The sequence below is a fragment of the Pelodiscus sinensis genome, chromosome 3 (genome assembly GCF_052426305.1).
Source record: "Pelodiscus sinensis isolate ZL-2025 chromosome 3, ASM5242630v1, whole genome shotgun sequence".
Classification (NCBI taxonomy): Eukaryota; Metazoa; Chordata; order Testudines; family Trionychidae; genus Pelodiscus; species Pelodiscus sinensis.
In genome coordinates this window covers 195,825,692-195,852,005 of record NC_143054.1, presented here as the reverse complement: position 1 = coordinate 195,852,005, position 26,314 = coordinate 195,825,692, and the positions used below count along the sequence as shown (strand labels likewise).

The 26,314-nt window shown below is 49.2% G+C and overlaps 1 protein-coding gene across 1 annotated transcript; it reads right to left on the bottom strand.

Annotated features, from left to right (window-relative positions):
- Window positions 1–1,123: 1,123 nt before the first annotated feature.
- DSTN (destrin, actin depolymerizing factor) lies at window positions 1,124–16,998 on the bottom strand. Its single transcript, XM_075925742.2, has 4 exons — window positions 16,840–16,998; window positions 4,475–4,782; window positions 4,033–4,109; window positions 1,124–1,419 (listed from the first exon to the last, which is right to left on the bottom strand). The coding sequence occupies exons 1-4, from the start codon at window positions 16,840–16,842 to the stop codon at window positions 1,310–1,312; spliced, it is 498 nt and encodes a 165-aa protein (XP_075781857.1). The 5' UTR covers window positions 16,843–16,998; the 3' UTR covers window positions 1,124–1,309.
- Window positions 16,999–26,314: the final 9,316 nt, after the last annotated feature.

Here is a 26,314-nt window from a genome sequence, read left to right as displayed (position 1 = left end):
CTTAATCATCACCCCTCTTCCCCCACCAAATGCCCATTCCCCATCCATATGATGCTCTACTTCATGGGTAAGGGACATACCACCAGTTTACACTTATGGGCAATGCAGGGTTTTGGCTTGTACTGCTCTGCTCACAAGGTACATCTAATGCTGGGAGGAGTCTTGCCACTAAGCTAGACTCCCTGGTGGGGGAGTACTGGGATTGCCAGCCCAGAACACAGGGGCTACATCTAGACTGACAATTTTCCACAAATGCTTTTAACAGAAAAGTTTTTCCGTTAAAAGCATTTGTGGAAAAGAGCATCTACATTGACATGGACACTTTTCCGCAAAAGCACTTTTTGCGGAAAAGCGTCCGTGCCAATCTAGACGCAGTTTTGTGCAAGAAAACCCCAATCGCCAATTTTGCCATCGGGGCTTTTTTGCACAAAACAATACCACGTTGGCTACGCTGGCGCTCTTGCGCAAAAGCATTTGCACAAGAGGGCTTTTGCCCGAACGGGAGCAGCATAGCATTTCCGCAAGAAGCACTGACAATCTTACATGAGATCGCCAGTGTTCTTGCAGAAATTCAAGCGGCCAGTGTAGACAGCTGGCAGATATCCATCGAACTATACAAGTAACAGTGGCCGAAAGACTAGTTAAAAACCCTTCCTTTACACAGCTGATTCGCTGGTGGTAATAGGAGAAGTCTGATGGCATATTCAGGTGGAATGTCTGTGCATTTTTTGAAAAGCAGCTGCAAGTCACAGGCTTTGATGTCTGACTACAGATTTCTATGGAAACAGGGACTTTTAGGCAGGGTAGAGTTGTCTCCTCTCAAGTCAGTAGAAAGAAAATGGCTCAAGTTTGGGAAACACGAGATCGTTTCCATCCCTATTCCATTGGTCCAAGCCACCGATCAGAGACCCGAATTTGTCTGAAGACACTAGCAGGAAGAATAAAGCTTGGTGACTTGGCTGATGGTTAGAGAAAATTGAGATTGTGATGTTTCCTACAATGTAGACCAACAAGAAGGGGAACCACACTCTTCCCCCCATCCCACTATAGAGTGTTGAAGCCAGACTTCTAGAAACCTTTACTATTACACTTGTGTGTGACAAAATTGCTCAGCCAAGAGAAATCCTTACGACTTGATTTATTTTGGATCATTTGTACATATCTACTACATCTCCAAAGTCTACTGTATTCTACAAGACAGACAGCTTCCCTACCATTAATGAACCCCTGGTTTAGCATGTTTGCTTTACATAATTCATTGATATATTAAACAAGGAATGCTTGTCGAGTTGTGGCACTTGTATGGCATCTACACAGGAGAGCCTTCAAAAGCTACGATTAGGGAGCCTCCTAGCTTCTCGGCAATACAAGAGCGGTTAAGGTCCTCTTGTCCATTTGCTTGATGTTCGTGCTTTATGCCTAGAAGAAAGGCAAAAAATTCAGCGATTCAAGAGTTTCCTCCATACATCAGAAATTCTCATTAGAAACTTGTGTACGTAGCCAAGTGTGTTCGGGTGGATAATCCAGCAATTTGAGCACATGGCAGTCCTGCCTAGAATTCTAAGGGATTTGGGTGCTCAGATGCCATTGAATTCCAGCAGGAGTGGAGTACTTCGTGATGGGCAAGCAGAGATATTTGAAGTATCTGGACACATTGGGGAACTGGGTACTTGGACTTCACAATTTCAGATTCTGTCAGAGCAAAACTGGGAGTTTCAGAATTATAAAGAGCCATGGAAGTGGCAGGGGACTCTGAATGTGGGCAGCGGAAGAGGCATGGACTAGTTAACAGGGAAGCCATGCTCCCGGAGAGGGACTGGGGCAGGGATCTCAAAAGCAAGCTTAAGAAATAGCTAAAACAAAACACCAATTGAAAAGAGAGAGGCACAGACCAGTACAGTGAAGAGAAGAGTCAGTCCCCTCAGCGTATCAGCAAGGCCCGGTAGTTTGGGGAGGGGATTGTCATGATTATGAGGGTTAGCCAGCAGCCTAGGGATTAAGGGGTTAACTACACCTAGCCAGGTGGAGTGACCAATAGGAATGTAGGTGGGACTTTTCAAACTGGGACAAAGGAATTTGGGTTTTTTTCCTTTCTCCCTTTTGTCTCTGAGAGTGAGCTCTCTGCAGCTACAGAGAGGGACAAGCATGTCTCTCTCTCTCTCTCTCCAAGACACCATTCTTCATTTTCTGTAAGTAGGGTAAAGTTTAGGCAGTTTCGTTAGGTTTTATTGTTTTAAGGATTGGGTATGGGATCCGAGATCTGGCACTGCTTAAAAGATGTTTTGGCTTTTCTTTGTAACTAAGTTCTAGGCCCATGGAGTTTCTCCATGAGTATATTTTGTTACCTCCCTATCTAGTCATTATGTTTGCAACACGAATATTGTTGTAAGAATAAAGGTTCTTTCTTTTCTTTTATTAACCTGGCAGTGGTTAATTGTGTGCCTTGATTTTTATTTTAGGGGTGAGATTTCCCAAATGATCTTTTCCCTGATTTCTTTATCAACATTTGGGTGGTGGCAGCGGAAGTTTTATTCCCAAGATCTAGGTTTTTAAGATCTTGAGGGGAAGTTTCATACCAAAGCCTGGTAGATAAGGCTTTGGGGTACACTTGCTGGCCCCCACTTCTGCATTTATCATGCCAGAGTGGGGAAGGAGCCATGACAGGGATGCCTGCAAAAGGCAATACCTGCCCCTTCTGATGGAGGGAGGCCTGAACTCCTGCATGTACCACACACACAGGACCACTCCCTGGCTGAGAGCATTTCACTTTTGGGGCTCTGTACTAGGGATGGTAAATATCAGTTAACTGAATAGTCGAGCAACCTCATGAATTCTTATCAGTTGTCGACTATTCTATAGTCCCCGTGGGTGGGGCTGGCAGCCAGTGCGCTCTGGCCCCCCTCCCGAGGACCCTCTGCCACTCTGCGCTGCTGTCTCTGTATGGGGCAGCAGTGTGGAGTGCCAGGAGGGAGCTGGTCCATGTGGGGAGCCTGCCACCCTGTGCTTCTGCCTCTGATAAAGGGGCAGCAACAGCCCCTGTTTAGGGGAGGGTCTGAGCTCCTGGAACCAGCACGAGCCGGAACAGAGCCAGGCTGCCTGCCTGCCCAGCTCCTAATTCACTCTAAATGCAGAGCTGCAGTGGGGTAGGTCCCAGACCCAGCACAAGCCAGCACTGAGCCGGGCTGCTGGCCAGCCTGCTTTGAAACATTTACTGCCGGGGGTGGGAAATAGCATTAACCTATAAGCTATTACATCCTTACTCTGCAGGCCACCTGCCAACCGCAACTGGTTGTTCTACACTGCTGCATCCTTGTCCCCTGCTGTGCCACTGCAGACTAATGTCAGTCAGGAGCAAGTTTAGGCGTAAGGTGCCAATATCTGTTTAATACTAAACTCACTATGATGGATTGGAGTTTAGTATTCATCAGCTGAAAAATGTAGGAAGTGTGAAGGTTAAAGTCGAGGGGTCATAAGACAGCAATAAGCAGTGGGGTATGCAGACCTGGTCCACTGGCGAGTACAGCTGCTGACTCTCCTTTAGCAACCCAGGCATGCATCCTGGTTGCTTACTTGCTACCTTAGACCCCCTGAAGAGCAACATACTAAGGGAGGATATTGAAGGTTCAGTATCTCACAACATGCAGGACTGAAATATCCTGAGCTACACGGACAGCTGCCAATCAGATCCAATTTAGTAGTAAAAACCCCTTCCCCCCCATTCCCATGTTGGGCCACTGACACTTGTCAAAACAGTAGTTATACTTAGATTTTATATTTTGAAAGATCTGCTCTGACATGGCCTAATGGGGTCTTGCCTCATACTCCAATGCATGAGCAATTCAAACACTTTTTTGCCGTTGTGTTTTAATCGGGTCTCATGAAGTTTCACTTGCTAAATAAATACTCCACGTCTACCAGCATTTCTTAATAAACATCAGTCAATTAGCAGCACATAAGTCCGGTGTCAGCAGTTCGATGGTGTACGACTGACTGAATTGGACCAAGTTGGGACATGCTGCCTGTATTACATACCTGGAAACTTCTTTTTGATTGCATCCTTAGAGCTTGCATAGATCATCTTACTTTTGAGAGGTGCCTGGTCTGGTGCCCTGGTTGAACATACCAAGAGGAAAACAGTTGAGACAATGTCGTTTAACATCCAACATGTATCACAATGACAAGATCTACAGACTTGGGTGACTGAAGCAATAGCCCTGCTTGTTTAGAAGAGATGTCAAATGTTCACAAACGCATGCAGTGTATTGGTCTGGGAAGAGTGTGTCACCATTTTGTACACTTCAGTGGCAGGTTTACTCAGCCAGCTAACTGGTATGTGTTATTTCACCTCTTATACATTAACGGAGTCCCTGAGAAAAGGCCAGGGATGGCAGATAGGTATGTACTGGTGTAAGCCATGTACTGGTGTAAGCCAAGAGACCAAGTCTCACACACACAAGCCACATTTCTAGCTTACCACATGAAGAACATCAACTCCTCTTTTTTCGATTCCTTTGTTTCAAAGCTTGCATCGTACAAGGCGTAACGACAATCCTTTTCAGGAAGCATCTGCACAAAGTGCTTGAAAGGATCAGAAATCGTTACACCAATATCTCCCACTAGGATTTCTTTGCCTTCTTCCACAACAATGCACTTTTTGTCGTCACTGAGACAGAAGAGAACCGCCTTCTTTCTTTTTTTGATTTCCTCAGGCGTGGAACATCTCCGAACTTTCATGTCATAGAAGATACGGCATACTTCATCAGCCACTTGTACTCCTGATGCCTATGACAAAAAAAGAGCTCTAAGTTAATTTCAGGCCTGGACTATGTACTTTACGTAACTCCTGTATAATTTCGCCATAGTGCATGCGGTTGACAAGAGTGGAGGACAAGCAATACTGGCTTGAGTATCAGAGGTTTGAGTGGCAGATAACTGCTTTAAATTTCTGGTGTGACAGAAAGCCTGTATAGGAAAGTCTCTCCCATTCTGGCTTAAGTTACCTTTTAAGATAGTAGTTCCTAATGTACATAAGTTAAATTTTTTTAAAAGCAACTGATGGGAAGGTCCTACTTGCGCTGAAGGCTTTACACCAAGGACAGGAACTTGGAGCTCCAGACCTCTGTTTGACAGTCTTGAAGTGGATGACTAAGTCTGATCTTTTGGAAACACCACAAGTCACTCATTTTGAGACAGCATTCTTTAGCTACCTGACAAGTCTTAACTTGCCACTAGTTCGACTAAGCACATCTAGCACACAGGAACATTAAACTGCACTATGAAACTCTATAGAGATAGACACGTGTGTGTGGTTCAGGTTCAGAAGCAGTCTGCTGGAGCAAAAACACAGTTAGATTGCAATAGCGCCCCATGTGGTTTGTGAATAGGGATGTAAGAGTTTAACGGATAAGCTCATACTTCTGTTAACTGTTAAACTTGGCTGCCAGGAGAGGGATGGAACTGGTTACTGTAAGTCCAAAAGATGGGCAGCACATGAGAACCCAGGGATGGGGGAGCCCCTCCAGCACCCTTCCCTCCTTACTGCTACATCCCTGATAAAACATTTAACCAATAGAATTTTGATCTGCTACACTGTTACTGGCTTTGTATATTTTTGAACATAAGGTAGCAATGGGCAGCCTAAACTAGTGACACATTCGGAACTAGGGGTCACCAAATGAAATCGATAGAGGTTTAAAACAAACAAAGGATGCGTTTCTTCACACAACAGACTCAACCTGTGGAACTCCTTGACAGAGGATGTTGTGAAGTCCAAGATCATAAAAGAACTAGATAAATTTATGGAGGATAGGCCCATCGATGGCTATTAGCCAAAAAGGGTAGGGATGGTGTTCCTGTTAATGATTACCTGTTCTGTTCATTCCCTCTGGGGCACCCGGGGTATGTCTAGACTACATGGCTCCATTGATAGAGCCATGTAGATGAGTTTACTAGACACAGGAAAATGAAGCAGCGATTTAAATAATCGCCGCTTCATTTATATCAAAATGGTCACCATGCTGTGCTGATCAGCTGTTTGGTGGCACAGCGGGGCAGTCTGGACACGCCGCGGCCGATAAGCAAAACGTGTCCTGTAAAACCTCAATGCCCCACATGCGGCCCATGCACTGCATGCTGCCCACCCCTGACTAAGAGGTTACCACTCAGGTGCAGCTAGTGTTACATAGCAGGGGATTAACATTGAAGGCTGATGTTAGAGGCGTCTGTGTGCACGGGAGTGCCCTGTACAGTACTGTCAATTGTCTGCAGGGCTTTCACAGACACGGGAGAGAAAATATTTTAAAGGGACAGAAGAGTTTGATTGTGGCACTATGGAAGTCACAAGGCCAATCCAGGTGTGTTGTTTAAAGCCACTGTTGCCAGCTTAGACTGATTTCAGTTTGGTACCCGTTTAAAAGTCTGATGTGACTGAAGTGGAACGTTCTTACTCATGTCAGTGTCGGGTGTGTGCGTCAAGTCATTTCATGAGGCGTCCGTGCAAAGCCACAGACAGCGTGGCTCTTCTCCTTCCTGTGCAAGAAGATTTGTTCGCACTTCTAATCTGTTAGCGTGCTCCTCTGCAGGCCTACTGATGAAGTGGAGTTGCGTAGTTGATACCAAGTGCACTATTGGTGATGAAGTCTGCAGAACTTTTATTGCTGCACTGAAGTATGAGAATGTTTGCCTTTCAGATGCAGGTAGAAGCTAACAGTGAGAAACACAAGACAGAGATGGAAAAAAGCCCTGCTTCCGTGAGCAGAGCAGCCTTTAAGGATTAGGGATGTAAAATTCTGTTTAATCAGTTAACCGGGATCCTTTGGGAAGGGGAGGCTGGGGGAGGGGGGGCAGCCCTCCACCTGTGGTGTGGTGGGCCAGACTGGGTTGGAGCAGCCTCCCACCTGCGGGATCCCCATTAAAGCATAGGCAGGGGCTGCTCAGGCTGGGACAGGCCCACTGCAGGCGGGGAGCAGCCCCCCCACCTGTGCCACGACTAGGGATATCAGTGGTTAACATCACCCTTATCGGGTGACGCTAACCAGTGGCCCAGTGGGACCCACAGGACCCCATTCAAATGATTAACCAGTTAAACGTAATATTTAACTGATTAAACAGGATTTTGCATCTTGTGTCATGGGGCTGTGGGCCCAGCCAGTCTGGAGAAGCCTGGTTAACTGGTTATATCCCTATTAAGGGCATAACTTTACTCTCCCCTCCTCCTCCCTGACAGAGGCACACAAAAAAAAGACAACTCAAGCTACTCAGTTACAAACTGTAGTCACACAATGGGCATTAGATAGCGGGTAACAGAATAGTTGGCTAACCACAAGGTTTCTTAGTGATTAACCCCTGTCCATGGGGAGCTTGGACCGCTCGCGAGCAGGGGATGCAGCCATGAAGCAGCCTCTGCCCATGGCAAGCCTTCACAGCAGCCTCCCCCCTTCCCTCACTGCTGCCTCATACAGAAATGCAAGTGGTCGACTAGATAGGCCTAGGTCTATCAGTTAATCATCTAGTCGACTACTCACAATGCATGTTAACTCCCTTGTCCAGAGACACCTGCCAGTGTGTCTAGAGCTGGATTTCAGGATTTCTTAGGTGAAATACCTCCTAAGTGCCATTCTGAAAGCACCATTTATAAGCCACCTAGAAGAAGTGGGCAATAGAATCTGTTTCAGGAATCTACCATGTTAACATTACAGTTGACACTTGCATCTTTCAACTTTACCCGATACAATATTTTGAACTTACAGCCTATGAAATTTGAACTAGACAGACTGTACTCTACCTTCTACATTACATATGCAAGTGGCAAAAGCCATATGGCTTTATGGACTCTCAACCTTTGCTCCATCTCCTATATGGATCTACTTTCCTAAATCCAGACCTACTAGTGATATTACTGCACTACTCTGGATTAAAGCACACAAATTTAGAAGACCAGAGAAAAGCTATAGTAGAGCTATTAGCCTATCAACAAAACAGCCAAGAGCAGAAGGTTCTCATTTATACACAGAGCTGGAATTCACCTTGAGGCAAGAAACTGCTTGTTTTCTTACAAACAAATCTGACATTGCAGGCATATTATTTAAGATTCAAAAAAGGGCAAGCGTGTTCAATTTGGGAACGCAGGTTGATTGTTTAACAGTGGATCTTGAAAGGATCTCTGCTAGAGGATGTAAACTTTGCACCAGCAAGTGCTCTTTCAAGACAACGGCCAGTTTTAGCTGCAGTATGAAACTACAGTTCAACCTGCATGTGCTTTCACAGGTCGCTTCAGTAGGGCTTTACTACTGCTTTGAGAGACTGGGAAAACTCAGTTACATCTTTTCAGTAATTAAAAGATGTGCAAAGATCCGACTGTTGCCAGACACTGGATTTCTCGGAGAAGACTTTCACCTCCTCGTATGAAGTTACTGGTACTTAACCCCGCCCAGCACGTGGAACACTGGAGAGGAGCACATACTCACCTTGCTATTCATGCTGGCTTGACATGGCAAGCAAGATGCAGCAATACCACTGTTAACACTGCAGGACTAGAACAGAAGCATATTCCGTTTTACTACATCCTGAGCGTCGACATTGTTAGCCAAACTTTAGAAGTATGGCTGCTTATTTAAAGTGCTGACTTTATGGGGGCAAGCCAAGCCACAGCTGGAAAGTGTTCCGATTTAGCATATACAGTGAGGCAAACACTGACTGATTCCCAGAACAAAGAAGCATGTGACCAGCCTGATCTGCTTCTACAGATGCCCGCTGCAACAGCCCACACCTTGGGTGGCTGGTGAATTCCCAGCTGTGGAAGGCTAACACCCGGCTATCCCCTTCCCCAAGAGCCCACTTCCCTTTCCTTGCTGGTGCTTTGCCTTCCCACAGCCACCAGCTCCCCCTGCTTCCAGTGGCCCCCAAGCCCTCTCCTTTTAACTTAAAGACCTGCCACCTGCCTCTGCTGCCACAGGGGCCCACTGCCCAGCACAGCCGGCTGCCTCTGGAGTTAACATCCCAACCGTGAGCACTGGGCAGTGTGGCCCCTGTGGCTGTCTTGCCATGTTGGGTAGCCCCAGACCTCTTCCCTGGGGAGCTGCCTGCCTGTGACCAAGAGGAGGAGGAATGTGCGTGGACCCATGCCAGGCTGTCTAGGAAGCACAGCCTTCCCCTGCCTATTGCACATGCCTCCCATTGCCCACACACCTGTTAAAACTCCCCCTCCCCATCTTACTACCAGGAGGAGGAAAGGAAAGAAACCGTCTCCCATTTTGAGGGCAGAAGAACATAGGAGAGAAGGGGCCAGGTGGTAAAAATGCAGCAAGAGCAGAGTTTATTAAAAAGGCTAAAGTTCTACATTAGTTCAGAATGGATCCCCAAAACTATTTCCCATGCAACTCCAGGGATGTTACATAATGGAACGTGTGAAGGGATGCATGTTTCATGGACTGCTGTTAAGCCTGCAAGTTGGAGTGCGGGGGGGGGGGGGGGGGAGTGAGGGTCATGAGAGGAGGAAGAAAAAGCAAGCAAGCATCAGAGTAAAGAGCTCTCACTGCAGCCAGTTACTACTGGCTCAACAAAGCACTCACAGCTGGCCAGGGAGGCAGCAACTGCTGCCAGCCCAAGAGAAGTGCTCTCCCAGAAGCATGCCTTTGACGGCCAGCAGCAGATCACACAAGCGGAGGTGCAGGCGCAACATGCTGAAATGGAGGGGGTGGAGACAGACAATACTTCCCTTCCGGCACCCAGGGGAGCAGACCAAATTAAGAAATTGACAAACCGAATGTGGCTCTAAAGCCAGGAGCGGCCCATCCCTTTTTTGGTCTAGAGCCCCACCACAGACGTGAGCCTTGTGCGAGTGCGCTAAGCTCACGCTGGTTAATCCAGGCTTGGCTACCCCTACACAGTTTTCAAAGTAGACAGTTAAAACTGAGTGTTCGGTTGTGCAAAACCAACCCTAATACAGAGTTCCAGAAGCGAGCCCAGAGCGAGTTGTGTGACATGAAAGTTTGCACTCTTGCAACACCAGCCTGTACATGTGTCTAAACTTCTGCAGGCACAAATTATGCTAAGATAGCAATAAGAATGCTTGACATTGACAGCCAATTTCTCAGCTCTTTTCCCACACTTTGCACTCTGATGCCTTGTGCTAGACTCTAGAGGAATGCTTTAGCTAAATACCCCTAGACTGAAAGCAAGAGACCTTTCCTATTAAAAAGTCTCCCTCCATCCCCCACATCCCATGTTTCTGGCTGCAGATAGAGTTTGTACATGAGCTATGGCAGCTTCCCACATTCTGCTGTAATTCTGTTCAACAAGTGCACTAAAACCTTACACAAAACCTAGAGTTAGTCCTTTCGTACAGAGTTTTGAAGGGAGAGAGGCTCTGCAAATGGCCACTAAAATCTACAAATTTCTGCAAGGTATCACATTTGGGGAAGAAAGTTTGCATTTGAAAAGCAAGTTCAAGATAGGATGCACATGCGACATCTGGTAGACAGGATTTATAGGACATAGTTCTGCATTCCACTGCAACTTTGGAAACAATGAAGTTAGCACTTCCCAACAAAGCCCTGAGCTCCAAACTGAAGAGGTTTTTTTAATATTTCATTTTTATACGGTTAAAAAAAAGCTAAAGTTCTCTCTCACCATCCTCAACTGCAGAGTAGCCAACAAAAAACCTTTAAGCTACTCCATGCACAAACTCCAAGACAGCTTTGGAAGGGGAAGGTTGAATCCCAACAAGGATGGTAATCCCAACAAGCATGGTAATATATAGGTTCTCTTCCTCCAGGGTCAGCACAGTCTGGAACCAAAAACCATAATACCAGTGTTTAGTTTCCATATGGGAATCAATTCAATTGGTTATTCTTGACAACTGGGTCTTGATGTAATGTTCTGCTGTGTTTGGGAGCTACATCAATTCTATGCATGTGTTCTAAGCAATGTGGACTATCCATATCCACTTAACTGAGAAAAAACATATGCTGTTTGGGGAAAAAAAAAAAAAAAAAAGATTCAGCTCTTACATAAATTCAGTATGCAGTGCTTGAAAGCTACATTCCACAAGCATGCCTAGCCAAATATAGAAGGGAGGAGTAGGGACTCTAGAATTTTGTGCTCTTTCAGTCTAATAGAAGGATTGCCAGTCAGATTACCACAATGCACTTAATTTTCAGTTTGAGCAACAATGTTCAGCTTCAACCTGGCATCCTCTACTTCTGCACAAAACTGGGGACCCACCCCCAGTAAAAACAGATGTCTTTTTGTAGCTGTGTGGCACCTACCTCAGACCCAGTAATTGATTTGTCACAGTACATCTTTCTGAGAAATGTCAAATTCTCCTTAGTTACCATGTGGCAGAAATGAACATTCTTGTTAGAAGAACCATGCAGCTGTCCTGGATTTACTTATTTCGAGTATGCTTCTGTGCAACATCCTGATCTAGAGGATGTCCTTTGCACTGAAAGCTAGCAGGCAGGAGCTATGGCCAAACAAGCTGATGGAGAGGTCTTAATTTGGATGTGATCAGCTGATTTGGGGAATAAAATGGTCTGATGTGACACAAGGTTGAAAAATTAGAAAATGCTTACCATATTGTGTGCACACTTCTTTCACTAACTGGTTATAAACTCTCAGAACTGGTTTCACAGGCAAGACCTTAAATAGGTACCAGTATCTCCTACACTGTAGGCACAGTCATCTGAAAGCTAAATGTCTGCAAACCAATGCCTAAGATCGATTCTTATCTTAAATGTGATATGCAAATAATTGCCCTTTACTGCAATTGTGTAAGATCCTTATTTACAAACCATAAACCAGTAGGAAGGACAAAGTTTTTCTACATATCACATCCTAGCTTAGCTAGCATGATTTGCCTATTGAGTAAGTCACTTTGCATTAACCTAGTTTTTTTTTTTTTAAACCAGAGCCAAACTCCATCCAGTCTTTTGTCTACCAATAAGAGACCTTACTAGTTAGACACAGGCAGAGGAAGTTTAGAGAATAGCAGGAATAAAACCCCTTCTCTCTGAATCCTTGAGACACCTCCACCAGTGTTCAGCTGGTGGCTGGGAGGTAGTGCAGGGCTAGGTGAGGGTGGTAGGGCAGGCACTGGGGGGGGACTAAAAGGCTGGCACTGGGGAGGTTGGGTGCAGGGACTCTGGGGTCAGTGGCTGGTGCCAGGGGGTGGAGTAGTGGGGGGGCACTCTGTGGATTAGGGCTGGCATTTGGGGTTCAGGAGGCTGGGGTGCCACCCATCACGTGGTGACTGCTGGAGCTGAAGCCAGCTGTTTGTAGTGGTTCTGGAGGCCTGGGCTTTTGGCAGACCAACAACATTTTATTCTCTTATTTGCATAATGAATAGGCAAATAAAGGAATACCAGTATAAAAAAGGTTGGAAACCACTGCTATACAAGATGACCACTACCTTTAAAGCAGGTTTGTCTTGCTAGGGCATCTCTACACTAGAATCTATTTCAAAATAACTAAAATAAATTTGATAAATCCCAAAATAACAAAATCGAAGTAGTGTGTCCTCACTACGGGAAAGCCTCAAAATTAGTCCGAGGCAGGCTCCTTTGATGTGGACGCGCTACCTTGACTTAAAAGTCTCAGGAAGCACTGGGGAGTGATTAGTTTGAATTACTCTGGGAAGTAGTTATTTTGAAATAACTATTTCAGAATTAGCAATATTCCTTGTGGAAAGCAAAAGGAGATTACAAAATAAGCGGCCTGTTATTTTGAAATAATGGGTTTGGTAATGTGGACGCTCCGCTTATTAATTTGACCTAAGGGGGGGGAGGCATATTTTGAACTAAAGCCCTAGAATACAGCAGGGCTTAGAGGCATTTTTAAAACTGTACCTTGCTCCAACATGGAGGCTGCCCCCATTATGAAAATTAGTGGGACCTTGTCACAACTCTCAATCACACATTGCTAGGTTAGAAGCAAAGATGAAGCTTGAACGGAGACTAAAATACATTTCAAGATCTTCATCCAGTAATCTTAGACTGGCATTTCCATGCTGAAGTAGGATATGAAAGGTTAACTGGTAAGCATCACTCTTAATGGGTGATGTGTTCCAGTTCTGGTTAACTGGCGAAGGGCTGGAGCAGCTGTTGTCTGTGGCAGGTACAGGAATTTCTCAGGCAGGAGATTCTCTGGCTGCCTGAAGCAGCTCCTGTCCTTAGCAGGCCCAGGCTGGAGTAGCCCTAGCTGACAGCTGGGGGGAAATGGAGGGGTTGGATACACTCCAGCCCAGCTGCAGTGGATGGGGGCAGGGGAAGCCCCAATGCCCTTTAATCAGTTAACTGGTTAAACATTACGTTTAGCCAGTCAACCAATGAAATGGGATTTTACATCCCCACAATGAAGTACAGATAAAGACTTGATTGAACAAGTTCCTTTTCCAGCATTTTCCACAAGAGGACAAGAACCAACAGATTTGCACTTTAAGTTCCTTAAGGAAACCTCAATGTTTAACATCAAGTTTAGACAAATGAGACTGTATGAAGAGATGACTGCATATTCTTAAAATGGACTGAAGAGTTTAAATTTTTTAGTTTCTGAAAGCAACTCTGCCAATTGTAGTTCCTTCCTACAGTATTCCCACTAGAAGAGTCTCTACAACACAGGATATTGCTAGAGAAAGATTTATTCCATAACTAGTTCTTACAAGAGGCAGTGAAATAACAGTACAGGCAGTCCCTGGGTTACATGGATCCGACTTACCCCGTTTGTAAGTAGGGATCCGATGTGAGGCAACCCTGCACTAGCTGCTTCCCCCCAGCAGACCAGGGAGACGCGAAGTTAGCGCCCCCCGCCTCCCCCAGCAGACCAGGGAGATGCGGAGGGGCTTTTCTCAGCAGACACCTCAGCTTGAGAATAAAGGACTGAGGGAAGTGAGGTGTGGGAGAATAAAACTGAGCTCTGGAGAAATGTTTGGCTAGAGTTTCCCCTACAATATGTACCAGTTCCAACTTACATACAAATTCAACTTAAGAACAAACCTACAGTCCCTATCTTGTACATAACTGGGGGACTGCCTGTAGTACACTTCTTCTCTGTGCAGAAGTGGAGTATTTTATTTGCTATATAGACAGAAGTGTCTGGGAAGCTACTATTATAGGTTTTGTAGCTGTTTTTTGGCAAACTAGTTAACACTTGTAAATACTGTTCTAGACAGTTCAAGTATTTGTTCCAGGACAAGTGTTTGTGGTTTATCCTAGGCTCAGCCTAGGATAGTATTTATCAACACTGCAGTTAAGTTAATTGCCAACCTCAGAGAAGCCAACAAACTGAACTAAGCCCAAATGATAATTCCAACTCTATCCAGTTCCACACTCAGAAAAACCTTCCTGATTTACAAGTTATTCCCAGAACAGATGAGACATACTGAAAGAAGCAAGTGAATATTTATTCAGCACATTCCTATATTTACTTCAGTTTTTATTTTCAGCACTATATCGTAAAGTTGCACAACACAGGCCAATAAAGTAAGGCAACACAATCTTTGCCTAGAACCATGGTGTTCAACTTGCTAGCCACATGTGGCAACTGGTTGGGCACCAGGGTCTAGAAAGTACATCTGTTAACAGCTTTAAGGCTGCCATACCAGTGAAGTTTCAAAGAGCTTATGTTTGAGAGTTTAGACCAGTTAAAAGTTTGTTTCACACAAGAAGACTGATTCGTTAGAACAAATGAGGCTTGACCACACCATCCTCACCTACTACACTGGAATACATAGTAATTGTCATAAAAACAGAGTTAAGTATTAGAAGTAGTCAGCTACAGACATGAGAAAACATTCTCTGGTGAGTCATAGTTCTGGTTTTGAGACAGTCATTTCTATGACAACACAACATGCACACAGATTTCTATCTTCACTGTAATATCAAATGAGACGAGAAGCCAAGCTTTGAAAATGAATGCTGTTTAAACAGATGTAATAAGTTACAGACTAGAAACTGCTTGGTTAAATGTGGGCAAGCATTCATTTAGACATCCCCCAAAGAAATCATTTTTAAAAAGAAAACTAGCATCTAACTACAAAAAGATTTCATCAGACCAATGAGATCAAGTTTCATAGTGAGTTGTAAACTAACTATATTTAGCTGACACAGCAAATTGAGTTCTCCATTCAAATTACCATCCTAACAAATGTCTCCCACTAGCCTTTTCAGTATGAGCCTACTAGTGTTGGGCAAGTCACAGCCTAGAACTTTTTAAAGGTCTTCAGAATAGCCTTGTAAACCTCTTAGCTAATTACAAGGGGAGCAAATATTTGTTTTTAATTGACAAGTAGGGTATTAGTTAACCCACCCCATTACACGATTAGACGGCCTACAGAGCTTAAGAATTTCAAGATCAAGTTGTACAAGCTAACATTGTGCAATGAACGTTGCCCTCGTGGGAAAACCAAAAAATGAAGAACTTATGTTGTGAAAGCTTGACCAGAGTAGATAGCTAAAAGCAAGTAAGCCACTGGATTCTTCCCCCCTCAGCCACTGTTTGAAAGGGACTGGAGAAGTTCCAGCTTTCGATGTACAAACACCCCCAGAGCAACGCTGGGGATGTACAAATGCACTAAAATAGTTAACCGGCTAACCGCTGGGGTGGGGAGCTGCTCCACCTGGGCCCATCGCCGCCCAGCCGACGGGGCAACTAGTTCCCTTGTGAACAGGCAGATAAGCCGACTGCTACCAGGTAACGCCCTGACACCCCTCGCCAGCAGCCGGCCCGGGTCTGCCAAGGCACCGCCATGCAGGGAGGGGACCTGTGGGGAACCTGTGGCACTAGCGAGCCCCCCCCAGCCTGCTCTGGGATGCAGAGCACCGCCCCCCCCCCCCCAGCCTGCTCTGGGATGCAGAGCACCGCCCCCCCCCCCCCAGCCTGCTCTGGGATGCAGAGCACCGCCCCCCCCCCCAGCCTGCTCTGGGATGCAGAGCACCGCCCCCCCCCCCAGCCTGCTCTGGGATGCAGAGCGCCGCCCCCCCCCCCCAGCCTGCTCTGGGATGCAGAGCACCGCCCCCCCCCCCCCCCCAGCCTGCTCTGGGATGCAGAGCGCCGCCCCCCCCCCCCCCCCAGCCTGCTCTGGGATGCAGAGCACCGCCCCCCCCCCCCAGCCTGCTCTGGGATGCAGAGCGCCGCCCCCCCCCCCCCCAGCCTGCCCCGCCGCCCCCCCCCCCCCAGCCTGCTCTGGGATGCAGAGCGCCGCCCCCCCCCCCCCCCTCTGCCACCGCCCCCCCCCCGTCACAGCCTCTGCCGCCTCCCCACGTGCTGCGTGGGCAGGCCCCGCCCCGGAGAGGCGGCTACCGGGGGGGGGGGGGGCGCACACACCTAAGCGCCCCCCCATCACCCCGCCATGGGGGGGGGTCACCGGGCTAGGCCAGGCCGCCCCCCACCTCACCCCCCCGCCCGGGGAGGCATCGCGCGGGCCCGGGAGAGGCGGCTGCGGGGGGGGGGGGGCGCACACACCTAAGCGCCCCTCAGGCTTCTCCCCCCCCCCGAGCTGGGGGAGGGGCGCGGCTCACCCGCGGCGCCTCGCCCTGCGCGGCGGGGAGGGGAGGAAGCCTGACGAGCCACGCGGGGCGGCAGTGAGAAGACGCTTCCCCCCCCCCCCAGCCGCGATGGACGCACCGGCGCCAGCGCGTATAAACGGGGAGAGGGCGGGACCATCGCCTGAAGAGGGGGTCGCCGGGCCAAGCACAGTAGCGTCTATCGGGCGATACCATCGGCTCATGGGGGGGGGGGGCGCGGAAGCGATAGAGGGGCCGGGATGCGGCGGGCGGTGCTGTCGCTGATGCGGGGGGAGCAGCACAGCCCGGGACCCCCGCCGGGCGGCGCTCGGATCCTCACCATGGTCTCGGCGGGGCTCGGTGTCCGGGGCTGGGAGCGGCTGTCTCACTCGCTGCTGCTGCTCCTGGGCGAGGCGCGGGAACAGGAAGGAGCTAGCGAGGCGCGAGCTGTGCGGAAGCGCTGCCTACGTCATGCCGCCGGGCCTGTAGGAAGCGGTTGCTAGGAGTGGGCGGGGAGAAGCGCTGGAAGCTCAGCGTCGCGCACTGACTTCCGCCTCCCGGGGGGGCGGGGCCGCGCGACTGCCCAATCACACAGGGCGCTGCCCAGTGGGCTCACGTGCCCGCCAGCCAATGGCAGGGCCCTGAGAGGGGGCTACGTGCCCCAGGTGAGGCGGAGGCAGCAAGGCGATGGGTGGTGGCTGAAGGGGCGTGACGTGGAGCGGGGGGCGGAGTAAGCAGATGGGGAGACAGGTTGGGGGTAGAGGTGGAGCTGGTGGGGGAGGGGAAAGCAGGCGGGGGGGGGTAGAGGTGGAGCTGGTGGGGGAGGGGAAAGCAGGAGGGGGGCGGGGGGGTAGAGTTGGAGCTGGTGGGGGAGGGGAAAGCAGGGGGGGGGGGGGGGTAGAGTTGGAGCTGGTGGGGGAGGGGAAAGCGGGAGGGGGGGGGGTGGGGGTGGAGCTGGGCTGGGGGAGGGGAAAGCAGGAGGGGGGGGTGGGGGAGGTGGAGCTGGGGGGGGAGGGGAAAGCAGGCGGGGGGGGGTAGGGGGTAGAGTTGGAGCTGGTGGGGGAGGGGAAAGCAGGCAGGGGGGGGGGGGGGTAGAGTTGGAGCTGGTGGGGGAGGGGAAAGCAGGGGGGGGGGGGGTAGAGTTGGAGCTGGTGGGGGAGGGGAAAGCAGGCAGGAGGGGGGGGGGGGTAGAGGTGGAGCTGGGGGGCAGGGGAAAGCAGGCAGGAGGGGGGCAGGTTGGGGGTAGAGTTGGAGCTGGGGGAGGGGAAAGCAGGCAGGAGGGGGGCAGGTTGGGGGTAGAGTTGGAGCTGGGGGGAGGGGAAAGCAGGCAGGAGGGGGGCAGGTTGGGGGTAGAGTTGGAGCTGGGGGGGAGGGGAAAGCAGGCAGGAGGGGGGCAGGTTGGGGGGGTAGAGTTGGAGCTGGTGGGGGAGGGGAAAGCAGGGGGGGCAGGGGGTAGAGTTGGAGCTGGTGGGGGAGGGGAAAGCAGGCAGGAGGGGGGCAGGTTGGGGGGGTAGAGTTGGAGCTGGTGGGGGAGGGGAAAGCAGGCAGGAGGGGGGCAGGTTGGGGGGTAGAGTTGGAGCTGGTGGGGGAGGGGAAAGCAGGCAGGAGGGGAGGCATGGGGAGAAAGGGGGAGACATGTTGGGGAGGTAGAATTGGAGCTGGTGGGGAGGCAGGCAGGTTAGAAGCAGTCAGGGACAGGGCAAGGAGAGGGCGCAGGCAGGAGGGAAAAAGAAAGGAGGGGAGGATCAGAGAAAAGATGAGGGAAGGAGCTATCGTTTTTACCTACTTTGGTGTGATTATACATAACCACTCCCTATTGGTTCAATCCACCAGATTTGCTGTGTGCTATAGGAAACCCTGTGTACTTCTTCCCAGAGGCTGTTCATGAAGCAGTAGCTCCACTGTGTATGAGTCAGACTTGGTCAGAGTCCTTTCTGTTTCAGGTTTCCAAAACAATGCACAGTTTGTTTTTGAGTCAGGGGAAGTGAGAAATGGCAGAAAGGAGTGTCAGAAAAAGCAGAAGAAACTGCCCTTCCCTTCTTCCTGTAGTGTGTTTCTGATAAGGCAGCGTCTGAAATTTCTATCTGAAGGAAATTGATTTCCCCAATGTTTCTGTGCAAGGAAGAAGGAAGGATTTCTATAACGAGAGTGCAAGCTTAGTTCAAGAGTCAGTAACTTTAAAAGAAATTAAAAATACTGCAATATTATACAGCTAATGGATCAGAAGAATATGGCTGACATTTCTACCCCTGATGCAGAGACTCCTCTCAATCCAGGAGTACCAGCCACCTAAAAGGAAAGTCATTCCTTCAGAATTCTGAGTCCCGTGAGATCACATACATGGGTGGACCCCTGTGCCTGCAGATTCCCATAAATACTCATGAGCATAGTGTTAGACACTGATCCTGCAAACACTGTGCTTAAGATAATACATCATGCCAAATCACAGTTCTTTGTCACAAGCAGTTAAGAAAAATTCTACTGCTAAGGTTGTTTACACTGCAGGGTTTTTGAGCAGGAAGCTTTTTGCAGAAGAGATCTTCCACAAAAACTTCTTGCACAAAAGCGCATCCACATCTCAAAAGCACATCGTAAGAGCGCGTCCACACTGCATAGACACTCTTGCGCAAGAAAGTTCTGATGGCCATTCACAGAATGGCCATCAGAGCATCTGTGCTTTTTGTGATAGGCTCTTTTTGCACATGAAACCCCTGTTGAGCGTCTGCACGCACCTTTTTGCGCAAGAACACTTCAAAAAGCCCTCTGTTCTGTCAATTGTAGATTTTCTTAAGCAAAAATGCACTTGAGGTGTGGACGCACCACGGTTTTTCGTGCAAAAACCCTGTAGTGTAGACATAGCCTTAAAGTATTACTGGCATAGCTGTATGTCATGTAGAGGTCTGATTCTTTTACCAATCTAGATGTGCTGATAAAAGCCTCATTGTAGAAGCAGTATATCAGAGTAAGGCCTTGAACAGATTTGCTAATATAGCTATGTTGGCAAACCCTCCCTGAGCGAATGTAGCTTTTATTGGCGAAACTATGCTTTTGTCCGTATAGTTTATACCAGGTCCCCAAATAAAATACTTTATATCAGCAAAGGGGTTTTTTACTAGCATAACTGCAACTCCGTTATAGCCTTTGCTAGCATAACAGTTGGGGTGTGATTTTTTTTTTTCAAACAAATAGCTAATGTGGTTATGCTAGCAAAACAAGTGTAAACTAGGCTTAAGATAATTTAATGCTTTTAAAAATGGGGAAAGCGTCTCTGATCAGATCTATGTATGATTTCCAGAAATACAGCCCTAAAACAAGTGAGACTTAGGTTTGTTAGTTTATCTGACAGGTCTTTGAGTGAATAATTCATTATCTTTCTAGACTTCCAAAATAAATCCCTCTCTCCTTCTGCCTGTCTGTTCCTACTGCCTTGCCTCTTTATCCATTTTCCTTAGCAACTGAACTGGAAGCTTTTACTCAGGCCCCTAAATTAAATGTATCTTAAATGCTGCTCTACAGACCATTTCTCCCCTGCAGGAGCTTGGTTGGGCAAAACATAAGCTGCATTTCCCCAGTGCTAGTGGTTATCACAAGGAGCATGCCAACCTGGCTGAAGCAGTGGTGAAAGAAACATTCTGATTGGCCTGTGGTGCACAGCTGGTACCTCATGAACTACACAGAATTTGATTCTATGCTCATTGAAGTCAATAGAAGTTATTGACTTCACTGGACGCTGGAGCTGACGGAGAAAATCACTGTGCCCATCAATGTTCCCTCTAATTTTTTCCATCTGTGTGCAGAATAAATTTTTACGTGCACCGAGGGACGTGCACCACCACTAGAAACAAAAAAATCTCTTACTGAGGGCACTTTGCTAATCAGTGGGGCAGCCTCAGAACTTTTCCTGAGCAGCTGCACAAGTGCCCAGCTTACAGGGAACACTGCTGCCTGTTATACCGTGGAGGAAAGGGAGCACAGAGATCATAAGACATCATTTGGGGTTGGGGCTGAAGTGAGGCAGTTGGAGTGAGGAAGGAGAAAAAGCAATAATGTCAACTGTTTTCCTGTCCCCACTAAATACAAGGCATCGGTGGCTCATTTAGACTTTTGATCTCACACTCCACTGAAGAAGCCAGACGGGCTGGTTTTATAGTGTGTATTTTGATAAAAGAAAATGAATTGAAGCTGGCATCTGAGCAACAAAGGAGATTCTGAGGGGACTGCATTTGGGAAGAAGGGATCCAAGTAACCCCAAGAACTTGGGAATGATTTTAAAAAAATAACACGTGTAGTCAAAACAGTTACCCTTCCACATTACTTTCTCTTATCTTTGATAGGACTATTTTTCACACTGGAAGGACACGCTAACTGATGCCCATAAACTGTTTTTTAAGGTTTTGTTCAAAAATGAAATGCAAAAGGGCAAATAACTCTAGTGTGTGCAACCTAGCAAGCCATACATATGCTTTTCAGGTGAGGGGGGTAATTTGAGACATGTCTACACTGGGAATTTGACCAGCATAGCTACAGCAGAATAACTATCGAACTATAGCGAATTTATTATTATTTGCATTATAGGAGTGCCCACGAGCACTAATCATGGACCACGACCCAGTTCTGTGAGGTGCCGTACAAACAGAACAAAAAGATGGTTCTTTCCTCAAAAAGCTGACTGGGTATAATTCTCTTGTGTGGACACTGTTCCAGAATAAAAGTGATTTTATTTGGCATAATTACTCTCCATCCAAAACTCAGTCCCATCACCATTTCCCTGACACTAGTTGCACCAGAGACCTCAAAAGGCAAGTTGTCTTCCACAGCGTTTGTAATGGAAGAATCCTCGTCTGCCTCGGGTGCACCTTTCCCCTTTTATGTGGGGTAAAGGGGTCAGAGCACAGGTGAGGATGTCCCCCCCACCATCATAGCTTATTGCTGTTTCTTTATGCATCTCCTGATGGCTTATTGTTACACTGATGCACACCCTGCCATGGCTTATTTTAAGAAATGAAGACAAAAAACTCAGGTGTCAGTAGGTTGGGATTTCTATCCGGGATTTAGGTGCAATACTAAGGGGTTGCTTGGGCCTAGGATTGTGCAGCGAAAAACCAAAGATTAAATAAATGGCTCGCTTTGGCATCCACAAAATGGCATTTCGGACCATGTTTTCTGTCCTAATAATCTCCAGCATTCCACCCAGCACCATTAAAGAAGCCAGTGCATTAGTACACAGGATAAATACAGCTAGGAAACTAAAATGAAGTGTGTAAATTGAACCATTTTGAGATATGCATCTCCAAAGGTGAAACCCCACACTTTTTCAGTCTCATGAGTTAAAAGTGGCACGTCTAATTAACCTGAAACTTCCTTCTCTTCCCCCTTTTGGTCCTCATCTTCAGGGAAGATCTGTCCATCAATGGCCACTGGCCAAGATGGCCAGGCAGGCAACCCCATGCTCTGGATGTCCCTAAATCTTTGACTGCCAGAGCTGGGACTTGATGACAGGGTGTGGTTCACTCCGTAGTTGCCCTGTTGGTTCTGAAGTACCTGCACAGTGGTCAGATGCTGAGCTAGAATCAGACGAACCCTTGGTTCAACCCAGTCTGGCCTTGCTGATCTGCGAAGGAGTTGGAGAAATGTGAGACCAAACGTGCTTCCTTCAGGAAGTTAAAAGGGTTGTGTGTCAAAATGCAGCTTACAACACCAATGGTCTCACGGCTTTGACACCGCTCGCTGCTACTTTGGTTTTAATTCCAGCTGTTGGGCTTTGTCAGGCAGAGGCTGCTCCAAAACCCAGTGACTTTGTGTCTCTGGAGCAGGTTCTAAATTAAGAAGTTTCTAACCCTTTCCCTGCCTTCTTGCATTGCAGGAGGGGACGCTTGCTCACTGCATATGCCTTAGCTAGTATCCTCTCAGCCACTGACTCATTTCCTCTCTTTAAACTTTCTTTTTTTAGACGCTCACTATAAAATATTTCACCGGGTTCTGGGCTGCATGCTCCATGCCCTGCCCAAATTCCTGCATGACAATAAATTGCCTTGCATGCGCCGCTTTTGTGCCATGGAAATCCTGCCGGTTTATTTTAAAATACTTCCAGTATAGCAGGGCCATTTCAAACATGGTCTCTGCTCCTAGGCAAATAGCTAGCATGCTCTTGTCACTGCTAATCAGCATTGGCTCCCTGATGCTCTGGGCTCCCCCAACCATCCACCTGCTCTCTTGTCCTATTTTTACAGCCTAATACTAAAATTCCTGGCAGTAGGTGACCACAGAGATCCGTATTCACTTCAAATACCTTTATATGGGCTCAGCAGCATATCTACATATGTGTTTCATGGGGGTGGGCAATATATTTGGATGGGGGGGCACGCCAAAGATTTTGGTAAGTGGTCAAGGGCTGCACTTTTCTCTGGAAGGGATGTGGGGTCTGGAGGAGGAGAGGGTGTGGGGTCAGAAAGGGAATTTGGTTGAAGGATGGGGATTGTGACCTGGAGCTGGGGATTAGGGTTCAGGAGGGGGTGCAGAATCTGGGAGGGAGAGAATTCTGACCTAGGGGAGGGATGTAGGAGTGGGTGCAGGATCCGGGAGGGGGTTGTGATCAGAGGCAAGGATCCGGGAAGGAATTGCAGAGGGTTTGGGTTGTGACTGAGAGCAGGGAGTTGGGGAAGGGGGGATGGGGTGCCAGGTGCAGACTCTGGTTGGGAAGCACTTAACCTATGCAGCTTCTGGCTAGGAGGACCCTCGGGCAGGCTCCCTGCCTGCTGCGCCCCTGCATGCTTCTCAGAGTGGCCAGCTGCTGGAGCCATGTGCATCGCTGCACAGTCCGCCATGGGGAGGGGGCTCCACTAGCTGCTTGTGTCCACAAGCCCAGCCCAGGTGACTCCCATTGGCTGGTTTCCAGCCAATGGGAGCTGCACGGATTGTGCTGGGGGCGGGGGCAGAGGCAGTGTGCGGAGCCCTCCCCTGCTGGAATGTGCGTTGTGCAGAGAGCGGCAGGTGGAGCACAGCAGGTAGGGAGTTTGCCCAAGGGTCCTGGTGGGCTGCAGGACACTGGTGGCCCAGAGGATCATGGCGGGCCATATCCAAAACTCTGGCAGGCCAGATCTGGCCCACAGGCCGTATTTTGCCTGCCTGTGAGTTGCAGGATTAGAACCTTTGTAAGTTCGTTGGGGCGCAAACTCTTTTCATTACATGGGTTTCTGGCAGCTAGCCCAAGGGGCTGGGCTTTCTGACTGGCACTGCTCTGTAATGACAACAGTGTAACGACACCGTGCACTCGAACGAAGGAGTTTGTTTGGTTTGTTCTGGCTCAAGGGGGATTGGCCCAGCCGTTTTCCTGGCTCAGGGAGGCTTCTCTGACATGTATGGAAAAGACTGTTAAAGCTCACAAAGAGGAAGAGCCACTGGCTAGTGGGATGCTAACGAGAGTGATAGCACATCCACTCAGAGAGGTTGTTGACTCTCCAACAACATTTCACTGGACAATCGTCCCAGAGGGGGAGCTGTGTTAGTCTGTAACTTTAAAACAATGACCGTGCACGGGTGGTGGCTGCAGCAGGGGATGGAGGAAGCAGGCCCCCAGCCCCAGTGCCCCCTCCGCTGAGGCCCCGTCTCAACATGGGGAGGGGAGGAGGTGGGACAGCGTACCAAGTGCACATGTGCTCCCCACTACCACCATGGGGGGGGGGAAGAACACGCAGGCCTGAGCCTCCCCGGAGTACTGGGGAGGGAGGAGGCTGCGTGACCCGAGCCACCCTGGAGCACCAGAGAGGGAGGAGGTCTGAGCTGGCCCAAGCCTCCCCAGCCTCCAGAGCACAGGAAGGGCGGGTGGCACGTGGCCCCAACTTCCCCAGCACGGGGAGGGCGGGTGGCACGCGTCTCCAACTTCCCCAGCCTCCGGAGCACAGGAAGGGCGGGTGGCCCGTGGCCCCAACTTCCTCAGCCTGGAGCACGGGGCGGGCGGGTGGCACGCGTTCTCCAACGTCCCCAGCCTGGAGCACAGAGAGGGTGGGTACTGGGGGCAGCAACACTCCACCCCCAGAATGCCTACAGGAGGAGTATGTGGGGGCCATGCCTGGGCGGATTGCAAAGGCAAAGCCTCCCCCCGCCGTGGCTACGGGACTCCCACGGTCCAGTGGCATCTTAGAACAGGGCTAGGGTTGCCAGGTGTCCGGTGTTCTACCCGACAGTCCGGTTTTTGGGACCTCTGTCTGGTAACAAAATTCAGAAAATGCTGGACATGTGCAATATTGCTGGTTGCGTCCGAGGAGGAGGGGAAGCCCTGTCTCTGCTCCTGAGCGCTGGTCAAGCGCGTGGTGGAGCCGCAGCCGGACTCGCTCCGCCGGGACCTTGTGTGAGACAGGCAGCGCCCTGGGATCTGCTCCCTGCCAGCCAATTCGCTCCCCCTCCTGCTCCCCTCCCGGCAGGCCACTTCCTCCCAGCCAGCCCCTCTCCCCTTCGCCCTCCCCACCCCCAATCAAGTGTGTCTGGTATTTTTTTTTTTGAGACTACCTGGTAACTCTAAACCGGGCTGGACAAAATACGGCCAGGGGCCACCCTGCCACGGTTTAAAGCAGGAGGGGGAGGCTTTGTGTGATCTCCCGGCCCCCACCCCACTCCTCAGCTCCTATTGGCTGGAAACAACCAACCAATAGGTATTGACCCCAGCCAATCTATCAGCTCCTATTGGCTCATTGTTTCCAGCCAATAGGAGCTGAGAGATTGGGCTGGGGGATGGGGAAACCACAAGACTCTTTCCCTTCTGGGAGCTGAGAGCCACCTTATCACCTCTGTAATTGGATGATAAAATTATTTTGTAGAACAATGGATACTTGGGGGGGGGGGGCAATGCTGCCACTCTTCCCTAGCCCCCCATGGGTGCATCCCTGGGAGGACGGGGTGCAATGGGAGGCAGAGGGCAGGGGCGGGAAGGGGCAGAGCTTGGGGGATGGGTACAGGCACACACACCTTACCCCAGGTCTCCCAGGCCAGCTTGCAAACACGCTGGCCCCCAGCTGACCTGTGGGTTTGAGACCCCTGATCTATGTATTCTTTAGAAATAAGCCACTTTTTGCAGCCTGTTCCGAATTGCCGGAGATCAATGCCAGCACCAAGCGTTCTTATAAAACAGCTTTTGGCTTCCCTCGATACTGCAGGCTGCAGTTTGTCACTTTGCATCCCGCTCGCACCGGGCCAGAATCACTCCACCATCCCCACCCCCTACAGATCTCTCACCCCATCTTGCCACTCCACTTCCGGCTTCTCACCTCTAAGCAGATGGTTGATTTCCTTTTCCTTTTCTATTTCCTCAGGCCATCGAGCCCTTTCCTCTGTCCAGGGTACCTCGTGCCATCCGGAGGCACCAGAAAAGGCCCGGCTGAATAAAAAAGCGCTGGTTTTATCGTCACTGGTATGGCCAGAGCTGGGGATCGATCCAGAACAGGGCTCAGGAACAGAGACGACACAGACACAGGGCTACAGCTAGCAATGTGATCGCTGCAGCTCCCTTTTCTTGGGGGTGTGTGTGTCAGGGTTAATAGGCAGGGATTGGGGACACTAGCAGGGAGAGGACAGGAAGGGCAGGGTATGAAGGGAGGTGCAGTATAAAGCCAAGGTGAAGACTCTGTGAGAGGCAGGCAGGAGGGGTCAAGCCAACAAGTGCCAAGTGTTAGTAACTCAGGGTATGTCTACACTACCCTCCTAGTTCGAACTAGCGGGGTAGTGTAGACATACCCTTGGTCATCTGAAGAAGTGGGCTGTGCCCACGAAAGCTCATGATCCCATCGACATGTCTTGTTGGTCTATAAAGTGCTGCCAGGCCA